Here is a 16,719-nt window from a genome sequence, read left to right on the forward strand (position 1 = left end):
TTTTCAGATGTAATTAGTCAAATTCACATGAACATCGTAGAATAGATTGAGCCTGTAATCCAAGGACTGGTGTTCTTATAAGAAGAGATGACACAGAGAGAGGAAGGCCATGTGATGTTTGAGGCAGAGATTAGAGCAATGCAGCTACAAGACAAGGAATACCAAGAATTGCCTGCAGTTATCAGAAGCTAGGAGAGAGGCATGGAACAGATTCTTCCCTAGAGCCCTTAGAGGGAGCCTGGCCCTGCTGACACCTTGCTGTTGAATTTCTGGTCTCCAGACTGCAAAAGAATAAATTTATGTTGTTTTAGCCACCCAACTGTGTTATGGTGGAACTTAGTTACGGTAATCCTAGGAATCTGGTATAGACGGTCTCTGCAGAACGTCTCACCTGAATCTCAGGTGTTCCTGGTTATGAGTGGGCACAGTCAGGCCCTGATTTGTCACCTCTTTTCCCCATTACTTTCTGAAGTAGCTGTCCACTTTGCAGCACTGACAGTTAGTCCCTGAGTACCGAAGAGCAAGGAGATGAGTGGACAGACCAGAGAAGTTGCTAAGGTAGCTTTTGTTTCACGGGGCAGTTTCCTTCATTTACTCATTGTATCACGCTTACTTTCAGTAGTGCTGGGTGCTAGAAGAAAATGGAGCATTGTTTTCAAAGTGTCAAAGAAAAATGTTCGCTTTGGGAGGCATGAGGAGGAGAGGAAGCTAGGTACAGTAAATGTACTGTTTAATATTTTTCTTTTATCCCTAATTCCAAAAAGCCTGTCCAAACAAACCAGGCTTTTCCAGTTTCCTAGCCATTTAACAAAAAACTTAATGTGTAACTAATGTGTAAAACAATTGCTGCATGTGTAATACATGTAAATGTGAAGATAACATGCTGCAACATCTCATAAACTGTGTGCTACTGGAGGGGAGGGACCACAGCTTTCTCTTCTTAATGCTCAGAGTCTGGCACAGTACCTGGAACATCATAATCCTCCAGTAAATGTTTGCTGAATGAATTAATCTGCCATACATTCATTCCCAAGGTGATTTAGCTCATTGGGGTCATGGGGCAGATGTCCCTCATTGTATCACATGCACAAGACCTAAGGTTGCATCTTTTCTTTTTTTTTTTTTTTTTGATACATTTATTTATTTATTATTTATTTTTGGCTGTGTTGGGTCTTCATTGCTGCTCACAGGCTTTCTCTAGTTGAGGCGAGTGCGGGCTACTCTTCATTGTGGTGTGTGGGCTTCTCATTGTGGTGGCTTCTCTTGTTGTGGAGCACAGACTGTAGGCGCACAGGCTTCAGCAGTTGTGGCACACAGGCTCAGTAGTTGTGGCTCGCGAGCTCTAGAGCACAGGCTCAGTAGTTACGGTGCACGGGCTCAGTTGCTCTGCGGCATGTGGGATCTTCCTGGACCAGGGCTCGAACCCGTGTCCCCTGCATTGGCAGGCGGATTCTTAACCACTGCGCCACCAGGGAAGTCCCATAAGGTTGCATATTTTAGACGGGACCACAGTTTTTTTTGTGCAGGTGTATGAATGAATGGCTATATTGTCTAGATATTACCTCCAAACAAGTTCACAAGATCAAATACTCTCCACTTACATGTCAGTATGCTCGACAAAGGTACTGTCCTTTATATACAGTAATACTAGTTCAAAATTATAACTTTACAATGGAAATTTGTTGTTTATGATTGAAAACACATCATTTTTATCAGGTTTACTGGATATGGAGAGTAATTTTAACATTTATGGAGTGTCTGTTATGAACCAGGACTATGGTAAGCACTGTATATGCAATATCTCATTCAGTCATCACAACTTACCTATGAGGTAAGTTATTATTATCACCACTTTACTGGAAAGAAAACTTACATTAGACAGATTAATTAATTAGCCCATAAATTTGCAGAGCCAGGGTTCAGATAGTTGTTTTTCTAACTGCAAAGTGATTTGCTGGTGAATCTCAAGCTTTAGTGTACTAAAAAACATCTAGGGGAGTTTGACAAAAATACAGATTCTTAGATCTTACTACCAGGGAACCAACAAGTCTAAGGTAGGCTCAAGTATGTATATCTTTAAGTCTCACCCAGGTGACCTGGATGCAAGTGGCCCATGGGCCACACTTTGAGAAGCACTGCTTTGTACTATGAGATGTCAGATACACAGTGTGAATTATTCTTTTTTATCTAATGTCTTTGATTTAACATAATTTTCCCCCTTGTGGCTGTCTAGTTTTTCCAGCATTATTTATTGTAATGGCCATTCTTTCCTCACTTCTTGTAGTTTCATTTTTATCATAAATCAAGTGTCCATATATATGGGTTCTGAACATGACCCTCCTGTTTTATTTTTTTCTATATAATTCTTATCATCCATTGTAAACACTCTTTGAGAAACTACACTGTAGACCAAAGGGCAAGAAACATTGGAAAACCCCATGGATCTCTTTGTGAGTGGACATAATATCTGTAAAATTTAGAGATGGCCATTTGCAAAGCAATGCCCAGCATTTCCTGGAATCCTCATTTAAATGTATCTATTTGGTCTACCAAGTACAATTTCTAGTATTTCTAGAAATCTGTCTACAGTTCAGTAACACTCAGGAATTACTCTTTTTCCCTCTCCATATTTGTAGCTCTCACTCCCCAAGACCTCTTTTACCAAATAAGCATTACAACATTTTGGGAAAGAAGTCATCTTTTATAAAAGATTAAAATTTGTATGGAAACACAGAAGACCCCAAATAGCCAAAGCAATCCTGAGAAAGAAAAATGGATCTGAAGTCAGGCTCCCTGACTTCAGACTATACTACAAAGCTACAGTCATCAAAACAGTATGGTGCTGGCACAAAAACAGATATATAGATAAATGGAACAGGATAGAAAGCCCAGAAATAAACTCATGCACCTATGGTCGATTAATCTACAACAAAGGAGACAAGACTATACAATGGAGAAAAGACAGTCTCTTTAATAAATGGTGCTGGGAAAACTGGACAGCTACATGTAAAATAAAGAAATTAGGAGAATTCCCTGGCCGTCCAGTGGTTAGGACTTAGCACTTTCAGTCACAGGGCCTGGGTTTGATCCCTGGTCATGGAACTAAGATCCTGCAAGCCATGCCACAGAAAGAAAGAAAGAGAGAAAGAGAGAGGGAGGGAGGGAGGGAGGGAAGAAGGAAAGAAAGAAAGAAAGAAAGAAAGAAAGAAAGAGAAAGAAAGAAAAAGAAAGAAAGAAAAATTAGAACACTGTCTAACACCACACACAAAAATAAAGTCAAAATTGATCAAAGACCTAAATGTGAGGCCGGACACTATAAAACTCTTAGAGGAAAACATAGTCAGAACACTCTTTTACATAAATCACAACAGTATCTTTTTTGATCCACCTCCTAGAGCAATGAAAATAAAAACAAAAATAAATGGGACCTAATTTAAAGCTTCTGATCTCCCTGTGCTATGCAGCTGCTTCCCACTAGCTATCTATTTTACATTTGCTCCATTGCCACTCTCTCACTTCGTCCCAGCTTACCCTTCCCCCTCCCCATGTCCTCAAGTCCATTCTCTGTGTCTTTATTCCTGTCCTACCCCTAGGTTCTTCAGAACCATTTTTGTTTGTTTGTTTAGATTCCATATATATGTGTTAGCATATGGTATTTGTTTTTCTCTTTCTGACTTACTTCACTCCGTATGACAGACTCTAGGTCCATCCACCTCACTACAAATAACTCAACTTCGTTTCTTTTTATGGCTGAGTAATATTCCATTGTCTATACTTATCTTGTTGCAGATGGTAACAAAAATGTGGAAACAGGCATTGGTCCACGGACCACACTTTGAGTAGCACTGAACTAGACTAGGCCAGTAGTATTCTCTGGTTCCTAGTAATTATTTCATGGGTGTTCTTATGACCTGAGCTGGTCCCAGTCACTTGAATGTTGGGACTTTGGTTGAGAAACTGGGACAACAATTCTGTTTTTCCTGGCTGGATGCCATCTTGGGACTATAAGAGAAGTGGCTTGAGAATGAGTCAACACCAAGAAAGCAGAACCAAGAGGTAGCAAGTCAGAAGCTGAATCTGCTCCTGTGTTGTAGAGAAATAGAAGCCAATAAATTAAAATTTTTGCTCAAGCTAGAATTCATTAGGTTTTCTATCACCTGCAAGAGAAAAAGTCCTATGTGATATAATTTGCACGTTTTCCCCTAACTCTCAGTCACCTTGCCAGTCATCTTCCCAAAACAGAGATCTGGGAATGCCATTCTTCTGGTTATGAAAACCTTAGCTTCCCACGCCTTGGTCCAGAGTTCAGGCTTCTTAAACTGTCATTTACAGTCATTCCCAGTTGAGTCCCCTTCTTTTTCAGCCTCATTCTTTTTGCTACTCTCATCCTCAGACACATGCCCAATGCTTTAGTGTGACCAGACATGCACTTTTATATATGTTATAGGTTTGCTCATGTTCACTTTGGCTGGATCGCACTTTCTCTTCCCACACCCTCTTCTGACTTTCTAAGAATAGGAACTTGAGAACATAAGGTGTTCATTACTTTTAAATGTTAAGCATTATGCATCACCATAATTCCTGCTGACTCAAGGGCTAATTTTGAGAGTGTTGGCAGGAGGGCAAATTGATGCACCCAGACTTTTGACAAAAACTGCATTTAGACTCCAAAGCTTTCATTTTATAGGGAGTCTGGTATGGTTATATTCCCAAAATCTCAGAAAACAACAAACTTAGACAAAGTGTGACTTTAAGTTATTGCAAACATGAATAAGCAAGAAATGAAAACATATGTCTGCACCAAAATGTGTACACAGATGTTCATAGCAGCTTTATTCATAACAGCTGAAAGTGGAAACAAACCAAATGTTCAACAACTGATCAGTGTATAAACAAAATGTGGTATATCCATAAAATGAAATATTACTTGCCATGAAAAGAAGTGAAGTACTGATACATGTTACAACATGGACTGACCTTGAAAACATTATGCTCAGTGAAAGAAGCCAGATATGAAAGGCCACATATTGTATAATTCCACTTATATGCATGTCTGGAATTGACAAATCTATAGAGAAAGTAGATTAGTGGTAACCTAGGGCTGGGGAGAGTGATGAGGTTGAAGGGTGAAGGCTGGGGGGAACAGGGTTTCTTTTCTAGAGTGATGAAAATGTTCTCAAATTGATCATAGTGATGGATGCACAGCATTGTGAATATACTAGAAGTCATTTAACTGTACACTTTTAATGGGTGAATTATATGGTATGAGAATTATGCCTCAACAACGTGTTTTTTTTAAAAAAAGAGTTTATAGGAGCTTTATTCATAAGTGCCAAAACTGGGAAGCAACAAGATGTCTAAGGTGAATGGGTAAATCAACTGTGGTACATCCAGACAACTGAATAGTATTCATTCAGCACTGAAAAAAATGAGCTATTAAGCCATGAAAATACATGCAGGAATCTTAAATGCATATTACTAAGTGAAAGAAGCCAATCTGAAAAGGCTACAACATACACACTGTATGACTTCAACTATATGACATCCTGGAAAAGGCAAAACACTGGAGACGGGAAAAATGATTGGTGGTTGCCAGGGGTTAGGGTGGAGGATGTGGTGAAGAGGCAGAGCACAGAGGATTTTCAGGGCAGTGAAACTGCTCTGCATGATACTACAATGGTGGATACATGCCACTATACACTTGTCTAAACTCATGTAAACTATGGGCTCTGGGTGATAATGACGTGTCAATGTAGGTATGATTGTAACAAATGTCCCACTCTGGTGCTGGATTTTTTTTTTTTTAATTTCCTCCCTCCCTCCCTTCCTCCTTTCCTTTCCCCTCCCCTCCCCTTCCCTGCCCTCCCCTCCCCTCCCCTCTCCTTTCCACTGTGTTGGGTCTTCTTTGCTGTGCGCAGGCTTTCTCTAGTGGCAGTGAGCGGGGGCTACCCTTCATTGCGGTGCATGGGCTTCTCATTGCAGTGGCTTCTCTTGTTGCAGAGCATGGGTTCTAGGTACGTGGGCTTCAGTAGTTGTGGCTTGTGGGCTCAGTAGTTGTGGCTCACAGGCTCTAGAGCACTGCCTCAGTAGTTGTGGTGCACAGGCTTAGCTGCTCCGTGGCATGTAGGGTCTTCCTGGACCAGGGATCGAACCCATGTCCCCTGCATTGGCAGGCATAACCACTGAGGCACCAGGGAAGTCCTGGTGCTGGATGTTGATAGTGGGAGAGGTTGTGTGTGTGTGTGGAGGGGTGCTGGGGGGTCAGATGGCATATGGGAACTCTGTGTTTTCTGCTCAGTTTTGCTGTGAACCTTAAATTGCTCTAAAAATTGAAGTCTAAAGAAAGAAGCAAAGGAGGATGAGGAGGAAGGGGGTGAGGAACAGGAAGAGGGCCAGGGCAAGGACGGAGAGGAGGAGGGGTGACCTCACAAGGCCCATCTCAGTGGGCACTACGTCTGAAAGTTGCCCTGCCTCTCTCTCGTCTCCCTCCTGGCGGAAGAATTAATTGCTCCTTTATCTGTATTTTCATTGTGTTCTTATTCCTACTTCTTTTATACTTCATATCACCTTATTATAGTTGTTTGCAGGCTTTACTTACCAAACTATGACCTGCCTGAGGGCAGAGGCAATGCCTTATTTTCTTGATATTTCTACTAGAAATACTACATGGTAGAGTTCATTTGAAAGTGTGGTGTGTGTATGAATGAAGAACATCTTAAAGCGGCAGTGTTAAGTGCAGTTTTAAAGGATTCTGCTCTAGAATCTGTTGTTCTTCAGGCTTTTTGGTAACCTAAAAAAAGCTCCCTCTACGTGGCTCATCCTTGGGACCGTGGCCAGGATGTGAGCGACAGCACTGAGGACATGTGACAATCCTAGACGAACGACTTATCCCTACTGAGTCTCCTCCAATAGGCAGCGTACTATTCTAGTAGAGCTTTTGGAAAATACTCTTCCTTGGGGATAATCTAACCATGTGCATGCTGAAATCTGGGACCAGACTTCTGTGTGGTGACGAAGGTCAACTGGGAAGATGTCATTGGGGGGAGAGGAGAAGATCTCCTGCTACTGAAAGCCACCACTGCCACCTCAGGATGGCTGCCTGAAATGCTCTGGTGAGAGCTTTATTACAAGGCTTTGGGGTTAGATATATGTAAAATGTGTGAAGTGTGTTCCTGGGAGGGATGACATTTTAAACTTTTATTATTCATTTATACCTTACTGAGAGTCATATGTAATAGAGTTCTTGAAAGTAGGTTTTCAGAGGGCAATAGAGAAAACTCATCAAGATACTGGTGCTAAGAATGATAAGGAAAAGGTACCTAAGAGGTGCTAGGATGCCAAAAATAGCTTTTCTATACTTCCCAAATTTGGCATCCTTTAATGGATAAAGTGAACATTCTCAATCACATAACCACTTTAATTTTAGTACCAGGGTATACTTTTTAAGAAGTCACTTATTTATATTGTTTAAAATAGTAGCATTGAGAATGTGGGGAATTTAGTAGTCAGGGCTCTACTACTTACTTGCTGAACGATCTAAGGAAGTTTCTTCCTGTCTCTGAGCTTCAGTTTTATTCACTGATAAAATGGGCACGATAATACCTGTACTGTTTACATCACAGGATGTTTGTGAAAATCCACTGAGATCGCTGAAAGCAAAATGTTTTACAAATTAGACAAATAAATTTATAATTTATAATTGATGTTAGTCTAGGAAGGGTAAGTGCTGTGAACTTCTCCTACTAAATACCGATGGAGTTTATTTGTGGTTGGTACAAAAAGCAAAAAAAAAAAAAGCAAAAAAAGTGCTGTACATTTAGTCCTTTGTTTCTTTAAATTTTGAAGGAGCTCTACCACGTTCTGAAAAGGAATCTTATTAACTTTTGGGAAAAGCCTTTTTATTGAAACCTCTTATAAGTTTTACACGCAAGGCACACACGTGTATGTAAGGATATCTAGTCCATATGTGCCCTTTTAAAAGAGAAAAGCTCTTCTTTGACCATCTTCTCCAAGAATCATTAATTTTTATCAGAAAATTGGAGAGGCATGCAGGGATACCTTCCTAAGGAGCATAAAATGTCTGAGCAGTTATCACCCATAGCATCTGTCCCTTCTCTGATCTGTTCCAGAGATCACTTGCCAATTCACAAATGCCATGGGGGACCTCTCCTGTGCGGTTATGTAACTGTTGACCTGTGTAGGGCTTTCCCCTAAAACTGCACCATGAGGTCCTTAAGGACAGAGGCTGTGACTTACAGGTACTTGTGTCTCCTAGTTTCCAGCAGTAAATATTTATTAAATGAAAACTTGGCTGAGGCTGCATATCAAGGTCAGGAGGAAGTGGTGCCTCTTGGCAGATTTTATCCTCAGCGTAGGTTACCTGTTCCTGCATAATTGAAAGAAGACTCTGTGGGTTTGAAGGCTGTCTCACCCTTTCACAGGAGGTCAAGTAACTGTGCTAGGCCATGGGTGTCAAATAAAGGGCATCACAGTTTAAGAAAGACATGAGAAATTAGGAGACAGTTCAGAGAACAGCTATCATGAAGATAAAGAGTTTAGAAAGGAAGATGTAGGAAGAGGGGAGGGAAATACTGGGATTATTTAAACCTGACAAGAGGAGCCTGAAAAAAAGCATGACAGGTAGTTGATTTTCAAACATTTATGGGGATGATTATATAGAGCAGAGCTTCTCAACCTTTGTGGCAAGGCACACTTAAGAAAAGATTATATTTACAGGGCCCACAAGGATAATCAGGTAAGGCTGCTCAAGACTTGATTCTTCTCTAAGGCTTTGACATTCCTAGGTCCCACCCTGCCACCAGAGGGCTTAGCGCAGCCTTTGGGTGGTGTTATGGACAGAATATTTGTGTCCCACCAAACTCATATGTTGAAACCCTAAGCCCAGTATGATATCATAGTATTAGGAGATGGGGCCTTTGGGAGGTGATTAGGTCCTAACGGTGGAGCCTTCATGAATGGAATTAGTGCTGTTATAGAAGAGACCTCACAGAGCTCTCTCACCCACTTTTTCTGCAGGGTTGCTGGGAGAAGACAGCTGTTTACGAACCAGGAAGTAGGTCTCACCAGACACAGAATCTGCTGTTGCCTTCATTTCGGACTTCCCAGCCTCCAGAACTACGAGAAATAAGTGTTTGTTGTTTAAACACCCAGTCTATGGTGTTTTGTTATGGCAGCCCAAACTGACGAGGTCAGGGATTTGTGCACATGTTAGAAAATTGATGTAGAGTGCAGGGCCTGTCTGTATTTTAGGTAGAGTAAGAAGAAGTAGGGTCAAAACGAAAGATGGAAGATTGGAATAAAATGAGAAAACACTTTATTCGTAGATTTGAAAATACCAGATTGGTTTGTCAAAGGGTGTTTGTGTGTGTGTGTGTGTGTGTGTGTGTGTGTGTGTGTAGCATGTCCTAAAAGTCTTTATGCAGTTTAAGCTTCACTAACTTCAGAAAAATAAGTGCTACAGACTTATTCTCAAGATCTCGTGAAAGTTTAATTATTTACATTTATTTTATAGTAACTTTAGTTTTGTGAATGTTGAATAATGAATTATTCATTTTAATTATTTGAGTCAGCCCCTCTGACTGAAGGTGGTAATGGCTGACTGCATCACAAAGCAAAATTCCCTATTCAACATTTAGAAAACTGGATAAAAGAACTTTTAAGTTCTTTATAACTGGGTTTGTGTAGTGAAAAGATTCTATAGGAAACATGGATTTAAGGACGTATATGATCCTGAGTATAAATGTGTGGGTACAAGCAAAAATTCCAGACAGTATTTCAGACACTTAAGGCAGTGGAGTTGGTGAGACCCAAGTCAAGTTTCTATCAGACAGTAAAGGGGACCCAGGTAGTATCTGGGTTACAGATGGGACAAGCAGAAAATTTCATTTCTGTAAATATATGAAACCATGAAAGGATGGAGTTGGAAAATAGGATGGCAGGGTAGGGCAGAGGGACCTGGAAGGCCCAGCAGGGGCGGAAGGGTCTGCTGGACTGGTGGGTGGGGGAGGGGCTGTGGACACACCCTCTCCATGTTGTCCCCTCCCCCACACTCAGAAACCCTTTGTGACTCTTCAGTGCTCTGTGATGTAGGCCTGGGACTGCACCCACACTCTCAGTGCTCAGGATGCTCAGGCAGCCTTGCGGTTCAGAAATGGGATTCAGAGAATGGAATGTTCTCTCATTTTTGAACAGCGTTACTGACCCATGTCTGAGCTTTGACTCAACATCCTTGGATATTTGCCAAAACCTCATCGTCCTGTACGAGTTGGTGTTGCTTCTTCTGTTCCTGTGGTACCTGGTGAGCTTGCCATTTTCACCTACCTTCAGTAAAACCAAAGACATCCGAAAGGTAAGCAGCCCTGGGTGAGCCCCCAACAGAGATTCTTTATTGTTGTTTCCATTTGTATTCCCCCATTTTAAAATGAGTTTGGTTGGCTCAGAGAGACACCTAAGATGGGAAGTTCAAGGAGAGGATAGAACATCATCCTCCTAGGGAAAGAATCCAGGCAGGGCTAGGAGTTCAGGGCGGACTAAGGCTTCCAGTTGAAGCCCATGTCCCATCTGAGTGTTTGGAGGACTCCAGGATAAAATCCCAAGCAATAACTTCGCAGTAACTTTGTGGTCCAGGGTTGGGTTATTTAGAGAGTTTGGGATCTCTGCAGGAGAACAGAGTTCCCTAATGCTTGATCATGAGTACATTCTCATGTCAGGCATCACTCGACAAAGCCTTCCTTTGTGCTGGGCTGATCAGAGCGGCAATGCTGAGCCTCTGAGCAGAGGCTGGAGCCTGAGCTCCAGGATACAGGGTCCTATCTGAGGGACATGGACGTGACTGTTGGCCTCAGATGCTATGCCCTCCTTGGGCAGATGACTTCTGACTGGGAATATCAAGTGTGGATCTCATAGACAAAAGTCCTTCTTTGAGTTTGTCAAAGAAGAAAAAAATCGAAAGCATTTTAAGCCTTTAAAATTGATAAAAGGAAGGAACATAAAGTTCTATTAATTAAAAGAGTCATATTGTTCATGGGTAATGAATATCTGAGTTTCCTAGAGAGGAGTGAGAGAAATGAGCCCCAGCCCTTCATTCTTTTCTTTTTGTTCTCAGCGTCAGGGCAGAGCCAAGAGGAGAAGGAAAGGTGGAACACCGAAAGGTAAGGTTCTGCCTATCCCACCTGAACTCTCCAAGGGTGACCCTTCCTGCCTTTTCCATGAGATCCAAGGTCCCTGATCTCTGAGGATGTCAACTGCTAGATACAGTTTCTCTCAGAAACCAGAGTTCTCAGAGGAGAGGCTTGTGGGAGGGCAGTCAGAGCCTGAGACACTCCTCAGATCCCCTGCTCTGCTCATCGCTGGGCATGAACCCGTGATGGGCCTGGGCAATGGGTGTTTCCCAACAGGTGGCCATGTGAGATGTCAAGAGTCAGAACTTCTGTGTCCTGACTTTGTAAAAGTCCTTTGACTTCCTGGATGATCAGATCCCTCTCTAAGGCAACACTGATCCCTGGGCTTCACATGGTGGTTTTGAGCATCACATGAGATAAAATGCATGTGAAAGTACTTTACAAGAAGCAACATACACATGTTAATATCATTGACCATTTGACCTCATCTACTAATTCTTGGGTCTTTCAGACTCTAATATCCCAAGGGTTTCCCGTAAGGGGACTCCTTTATTATACCTATGCTTCTACCTTCGCTACATATAACCCACTCTCCTGGTTTCTCAGGTTGGAGATGTCACCAGACAGAAATAGAGGAGAAAACGAAGCTGATTTCTATTCTGAAAAGGTGACTAGTCTTTCCCCTTCTTTCCTGATCCCTCCTTAGCATGTTCTATGCAATTCCAGGGATTCAGTGCAACCTGCTGTAGTCATGGCCGGGGATAGCACAGGAATGAGTATGTGATGAAGGCCTTGAGGTGACGGCTGTTGAGCATGTTGTGAACTCATGGATGTGGAGCAACGTGAAGGGGCAGCAGGCTTCAAATGACCCCACCCTTGCCAGGCCAGCAGGTCCCCCTTTCCTTATTCTGGTCCTGGTTGCATCTTTGTACTTCCCGTCTTCTGCAGCCTCCTGGGCCAGCACGATGACAACACCCGCGTTCGTCGGCTCTTATGTCCAGACCCCTTCTGTGAGGTGTGTAATAATGCAACTGCTGAGATCAATCAGCTGCTACTCCCAGAGGCCCTGGAAGATTCTACTTCCTCTGTGTCCCCGTTGGCTTCCACAGCTCCTGTGACTGAGTCATCATTTACTCTGTCCCCTGCCTTCTCAACAGTCCCTCCAAGAGACCTAACACCAGCCTCTTTCTTGAGCCTTCTGCACTGCCCCCCTCCGTTCTCTCCCGTAGCCCAGTGACCCCCTTAGTTGACTCTTTTTCACCCTCCCCATTGGGTCATTCTCTGGCACCAGAGCCTTTTCCTTCCTTGGATTCCGAATTCCCAGTGGCGTATTCCCCACCCCAACCCCTTGCCTTTCCCCCTCTCCTACCACATGACACTCAGACAGCAGATCCTGTTCTCCCACGGGAGGCCACTTTGTCTCCGGATACCGTTTTCTCTCTTGACCCCACCCTTTCCCAAGATATCAATCCCTTACCAGATTTGTTCCAGGCAATGAATCACCCCGATTCTTTTGCTTGCCATCATGCACCACCAACTCTGTCTGTTTCACCACAGCCAGAGTGCACTTTATCTGTGACTCAACCTAAATCAACTTCCATCTTACTGGCACAATGTGATTTCAATCAACAGTTTCTTGACCTCCATTCTTCAGAGGCCTCTTTTGGGGGAGACCCTGCAGCCAACCTTGTAGAGCCTGGTAACCTCTCACTTCTCAGCCCTGATGTCCTGGCACTCCTGGAGAGACAAGTCCAAAAGAGGAGCGATTTCCTGATGTGGAAGGAAAAGGAAAATGCAAAAGATTCTTTTCCAGAACAACTTAGGCCAGTCTACCAACTAAACTCTTCATGGAAAATATTAGCGTCAACTGCTGATAAGCATGACTCGGCAGGCTGCCTTCCCTCTCGGAGCAGCAAAGACAGACCAGAGGAGCTGCATGTGCAGCAGCCCCCATATCCTAAGACCCTGGAGGACCATTTACAGCAAAAACCTACCCAGTTCTTCTGGGGCCTCCCGTCTCTGCACAGCGAGTCCTTGCCCTCTGCTGTTCATGTCTTGGCTGACAGTTCCTCAATCTTTATTTTCAATAGAAACTCGAATGCCTCCACAGGCCAAGAATCACCAGTGCTTCCTGATCCCCTGCCTCTGTCCTTGCCTGAGATTCAGCCTGAGCCCTTGCCTCAAACCCTGCCTCAATCTCGGCCCCTACCTCTTACTCAGGTCCAGTCCCAGGCCGACCCTCAGTCTCCACTCCCAGTCATACCATCTGATCCTCTACCCCAGATCAGGGCCTGTGGAGTAAGTTTCCACAGACCTCAGGATGAGTCCGAGTCTCTCTCCTCATCTGAAATTCAACAGCTGGAATGGAACATTTTACAGAAAGAACTGGAAAATTTGTGGGGTTTACCCTCTGTGGTCCAAAGATCTTGGGAAGACTTTTGTCCATCAGCTCCTAACACTCCTCGCCACCGGGCCCCCCAGGCCCATGTTTCAATCTCCATCCTTCCTGGGGAGTTTCCTCTCAGTGATGAAGTTCGGAAGAAACTAGAGCATCACCTTAGAAAGAGGCTCATCCAACACCGGTGGGGCCTGCCCCGCAGAATCTACGAGTCGGTGTCACTGCTATTGCCTCCAAATGGTTTTTCAGAGGCATCTGAGTCGGTGAGCAATAATGGAGTCTCACTGATCTCTGTGTTTAAGGGTCAGAGTAGCAAAAATGTAAACGTTGGATTGAGCCAAACTGGAGGCTTCCATGAGAGGAGCTCAGAAATGTTCCATCTAGAGGAAGGTGTGGGGAAGAATCTGGGACACAGCCTAGAGAATGGCCCAAAAGATCTCCTGTTGAATGACCCAAAGAGCTCTTCAGGTAAGGATCTGGGGTATGACTCTGAGAAAGACCTAAACAGTCAGATGGTGAGTCTCTCAGAGAAAAATTCAAGGATGTCAGCAGAGAGTCTAGGTCAGAGACAACTTCAAAATGTCCTAAAAGTACATTTGAGCAAGAAGTTTGGAGAAATAAATGAGGGTCGGCTCCCTGGGACTGTGCATAATTCATGGCATGCTAGCAAGCAAACATTGCTTCTTTCTGTGAAATCCCACACCCAAACAAAACAGAGAAGTTTGCCATCATCAGTGGGTGTGGCCTACTCCCTGAATACCTTCCAGGACCTGACTTTTGTTGATTCCAATACACAACAGATGCTGGAAGCCCATATTAAAAGGTTTCGTATGAGGATGTTGTGGGCCCTTCCCCGCAAGGTCCTTGAATCCATACGGATCTTTAAGTTGAAAGATGCCTCATCCCGGTCCTTGTCTCATGCCAACTTGCCCTCCTCAACCAATGTGATTTCTGAGGCAGACTCCAAATCTGGGAGCTTCAAGTCCTTTAGAGGAAGCTCTGAATCTCTCCATGGAGACAAAGTGGGAACAACCAATTCAGCCCCTGTCCTGGATCGTTCTCTCCCTGCTACCTCGCCTGTGGGCAAAGGAGGACAGAGGGTCCTGAGACAATCACGCTCTGATGTCAACCGTGGGCTGGCAGAGGTTGTTCAGAGAATTAAGGATGCCAGACAGACTCGTCTGTCTGTTTCACTCTGCATCACAAGGAAAGCAGGTCATAGACAGACTCAACTAGCCAACAGATATCCCCAAAAGCTGCTTGCAAAGCAAGCTGGGGCCAGATATGAGCCGAAGCATAAGAGTGTGAGTTCCAGTGATAAAGGAGAAATGCAACGGGGCAAAAAGGTGGAGAAGTCAGAACCTGTTTCCATGCCCAAATTGTCTAGGGAGGTATTCACGGCTGAGGAGCTTGATCCTCTTCAATTAAAAACTAGTGACATGGTGACAACTAGCAAGCCAGGGAGCTCCCGAATGATACATGTGAATGAGAATAAAGCAGAAACTACCGTGACCACTGGAAGCCCCCCACCCAAATTACCAGTTCGCCAAGATCCTAAGTCATTAGACCTTAAAGAACAACTGTTCTGTGAGTTAAACTTTAAACTGGAGAACAGGGAGCATAGCCAGGCTCAAGGCCAACCCACTGACACATCCCTTGCTTCAGATAACTTGACTTACGAGGCCTCACTGACTCATGCCCGAGGTGTCTCCGGTGGGGACATGAGAGCTTCCCAGGTGCTGCATGTCCATTTGGAGGACAGAGGAATCAGGATGGAGCAGCAGCAGGAACCTTGGGCCCCTAAGCAGGCCTTAAGGAGGTGCCGGGTTAAGAACTTCCCACCAACTGCAAAGGGAGCGAGCCCTCTGGAGCCCAAGGCAAAAGAGCTTGATGGAGGGGATAAAGGCTTGGGGACATCCCAACTTAGGAGGAAGAGTTTCCCTACTCAGGAGATGGTACTAGGGCAGACACCTGCGAGCAAGTCTTCCCAGACCCTATCACAGAAGGGACAGCCTCTTCCTGAAGGCCATAACGGAAAAAGAATGATGCACTTCTTGCAATGGCTTTATTCTGGGATAGAATACAAAAGTCAAGAAGATGCCCAGGAAAAGGGCAGCCCCATATCAACTGTGCAGAACAGAGGCCTAGTTAAAAGTAAAGCTGCCTTTACTGGGACAACTGAAGCTCAGAAAATCGTGACAGACAACGGGAAGTTCCTAGTAGAGAAACTGGGGTGTCAGCATGCAATTGATGTCACCTGCTCTCAAGGGCCGCGTCCTCCCCCAGTGCAGGTGAGGAAAACTCAGCAAAAGGCGGAAGTGCAGGTCCGGACACAGCCTGTCCAGGGACATCCTTTCAACTACAGGGCTCCCTCCTGTAAAGTGACAAATATCAAGTCCTGCCATCAGATATCAAGTCCTATCTTTGCTGGCCAGAGTTATCCTCCAAGTACAAGACAGATCAGAAATAAGAAGAGACACCTCCAGAAAGTTGTGGCATTCAAGGACCAGCAACTATGTCACAGACATCTCCCACTAGTGTCCCACGGGGAGCCTGTGCCCCATCCAAGCCCCACCCACAGGCATCAAGCTGGCCAGGCACCCACGGCTGCTCTCAGCACTGCTGAAGGCACTGTGTTTGGACATCGGTCTCTACTCTTTAGACAGAAAACAATTCTCCAGAATTCCCAGGGAGGAAGACTTCCCATCCAGAAATAACTCCTTCCTTGTGGAGATTATTGATTCTCCCAAATAAATAGTTATCTAATAATAGTGTATCTTTTCTGTGTACTGTGTTGGGGGCATGGGTTTTGGGTAACTCAGGGCTTATGTGTAAGGGAAAGGAAGGAGATAGTTCAGCTCTTACTGATTGCTTCCTTTGGCTTTGGCTAAAAGGTGACCAGTCCTCTGGAGTTCTTGCTGAACCCCGCCACCCCACCCCCCACCCCAAAGCCCATTTCCTCCCTGATGAAATTTGAGGAGATGGGCTTTGTCTTCTGCCGCTTAGCTTAGCCTTAATGAAAATGTATAGCAGCCCACATCTCCCCCCTCGCTGATCGTTTTATATCCTTTAGAGAAGTAGGGAAGATAGGTCTTTTATACCTGAGGAGCGTTAAGGACAGGTATACTTTCTGAAAATAATGCTGAAGAAGAAACAACAGCTTAATCGTTATTTAGAACT

The 16,719-nt window shown here is 44.1% G+C and overlaps 1 protein-coding gene across 1 annotated transcript in view; it reads left to right on the forward strand.

Moving 5' to 3' along the window:
- The window catches only part of LOC136125074 (spermatogenesis-associated protein 31D1-like), an 82,595-nt gene extending 66,339 nt beyond the window's left edge, over positions 1 to 16,256 (forward strand). The window contains exons 3-7 of the mRNA XM_065879903.1: positions 10,213 to 10,369; positions 11,126 to 11,171; positions 11,748 to 11,808; positions 12,090 to 12,366; positions 12,525 to 16,256. Of these exons, the coding sequence (XP_065735975.1) occupies positions 10,213 to 10,369; positions 11,126 to 11,171; positions 11,748 to 11,808; positions 12,090 to 12,366; positions 12,525 to 16,256 (4,273 nt within the window). The remainder of the gene's footprint in view (positions 1 to 10,212; positions 10,370 to 11,125; positions 11,172 to 11,747; positions 11,809 to 12,089; positions 12,367 to 12,524) is intronic.
- The last annotated feature ends 463 nt before the right edge of the window (positions 16,257 to 16,719 follow it).

This window comes from Phocoena phocoena, chromosome 6 (assembly GCF_963924675.1).
Source record: "Phocoena phocoena chromosome 6, mPhoPho1.1, whole genome shotgun sequence".
In the NCBI taxonomy this organism is placed as follows: Eukaryota; Metazoa; Chordata; class Mammalia; order Artiodactyla; family Phocoenidae; genus Phocoena; species Phocoena phocoena.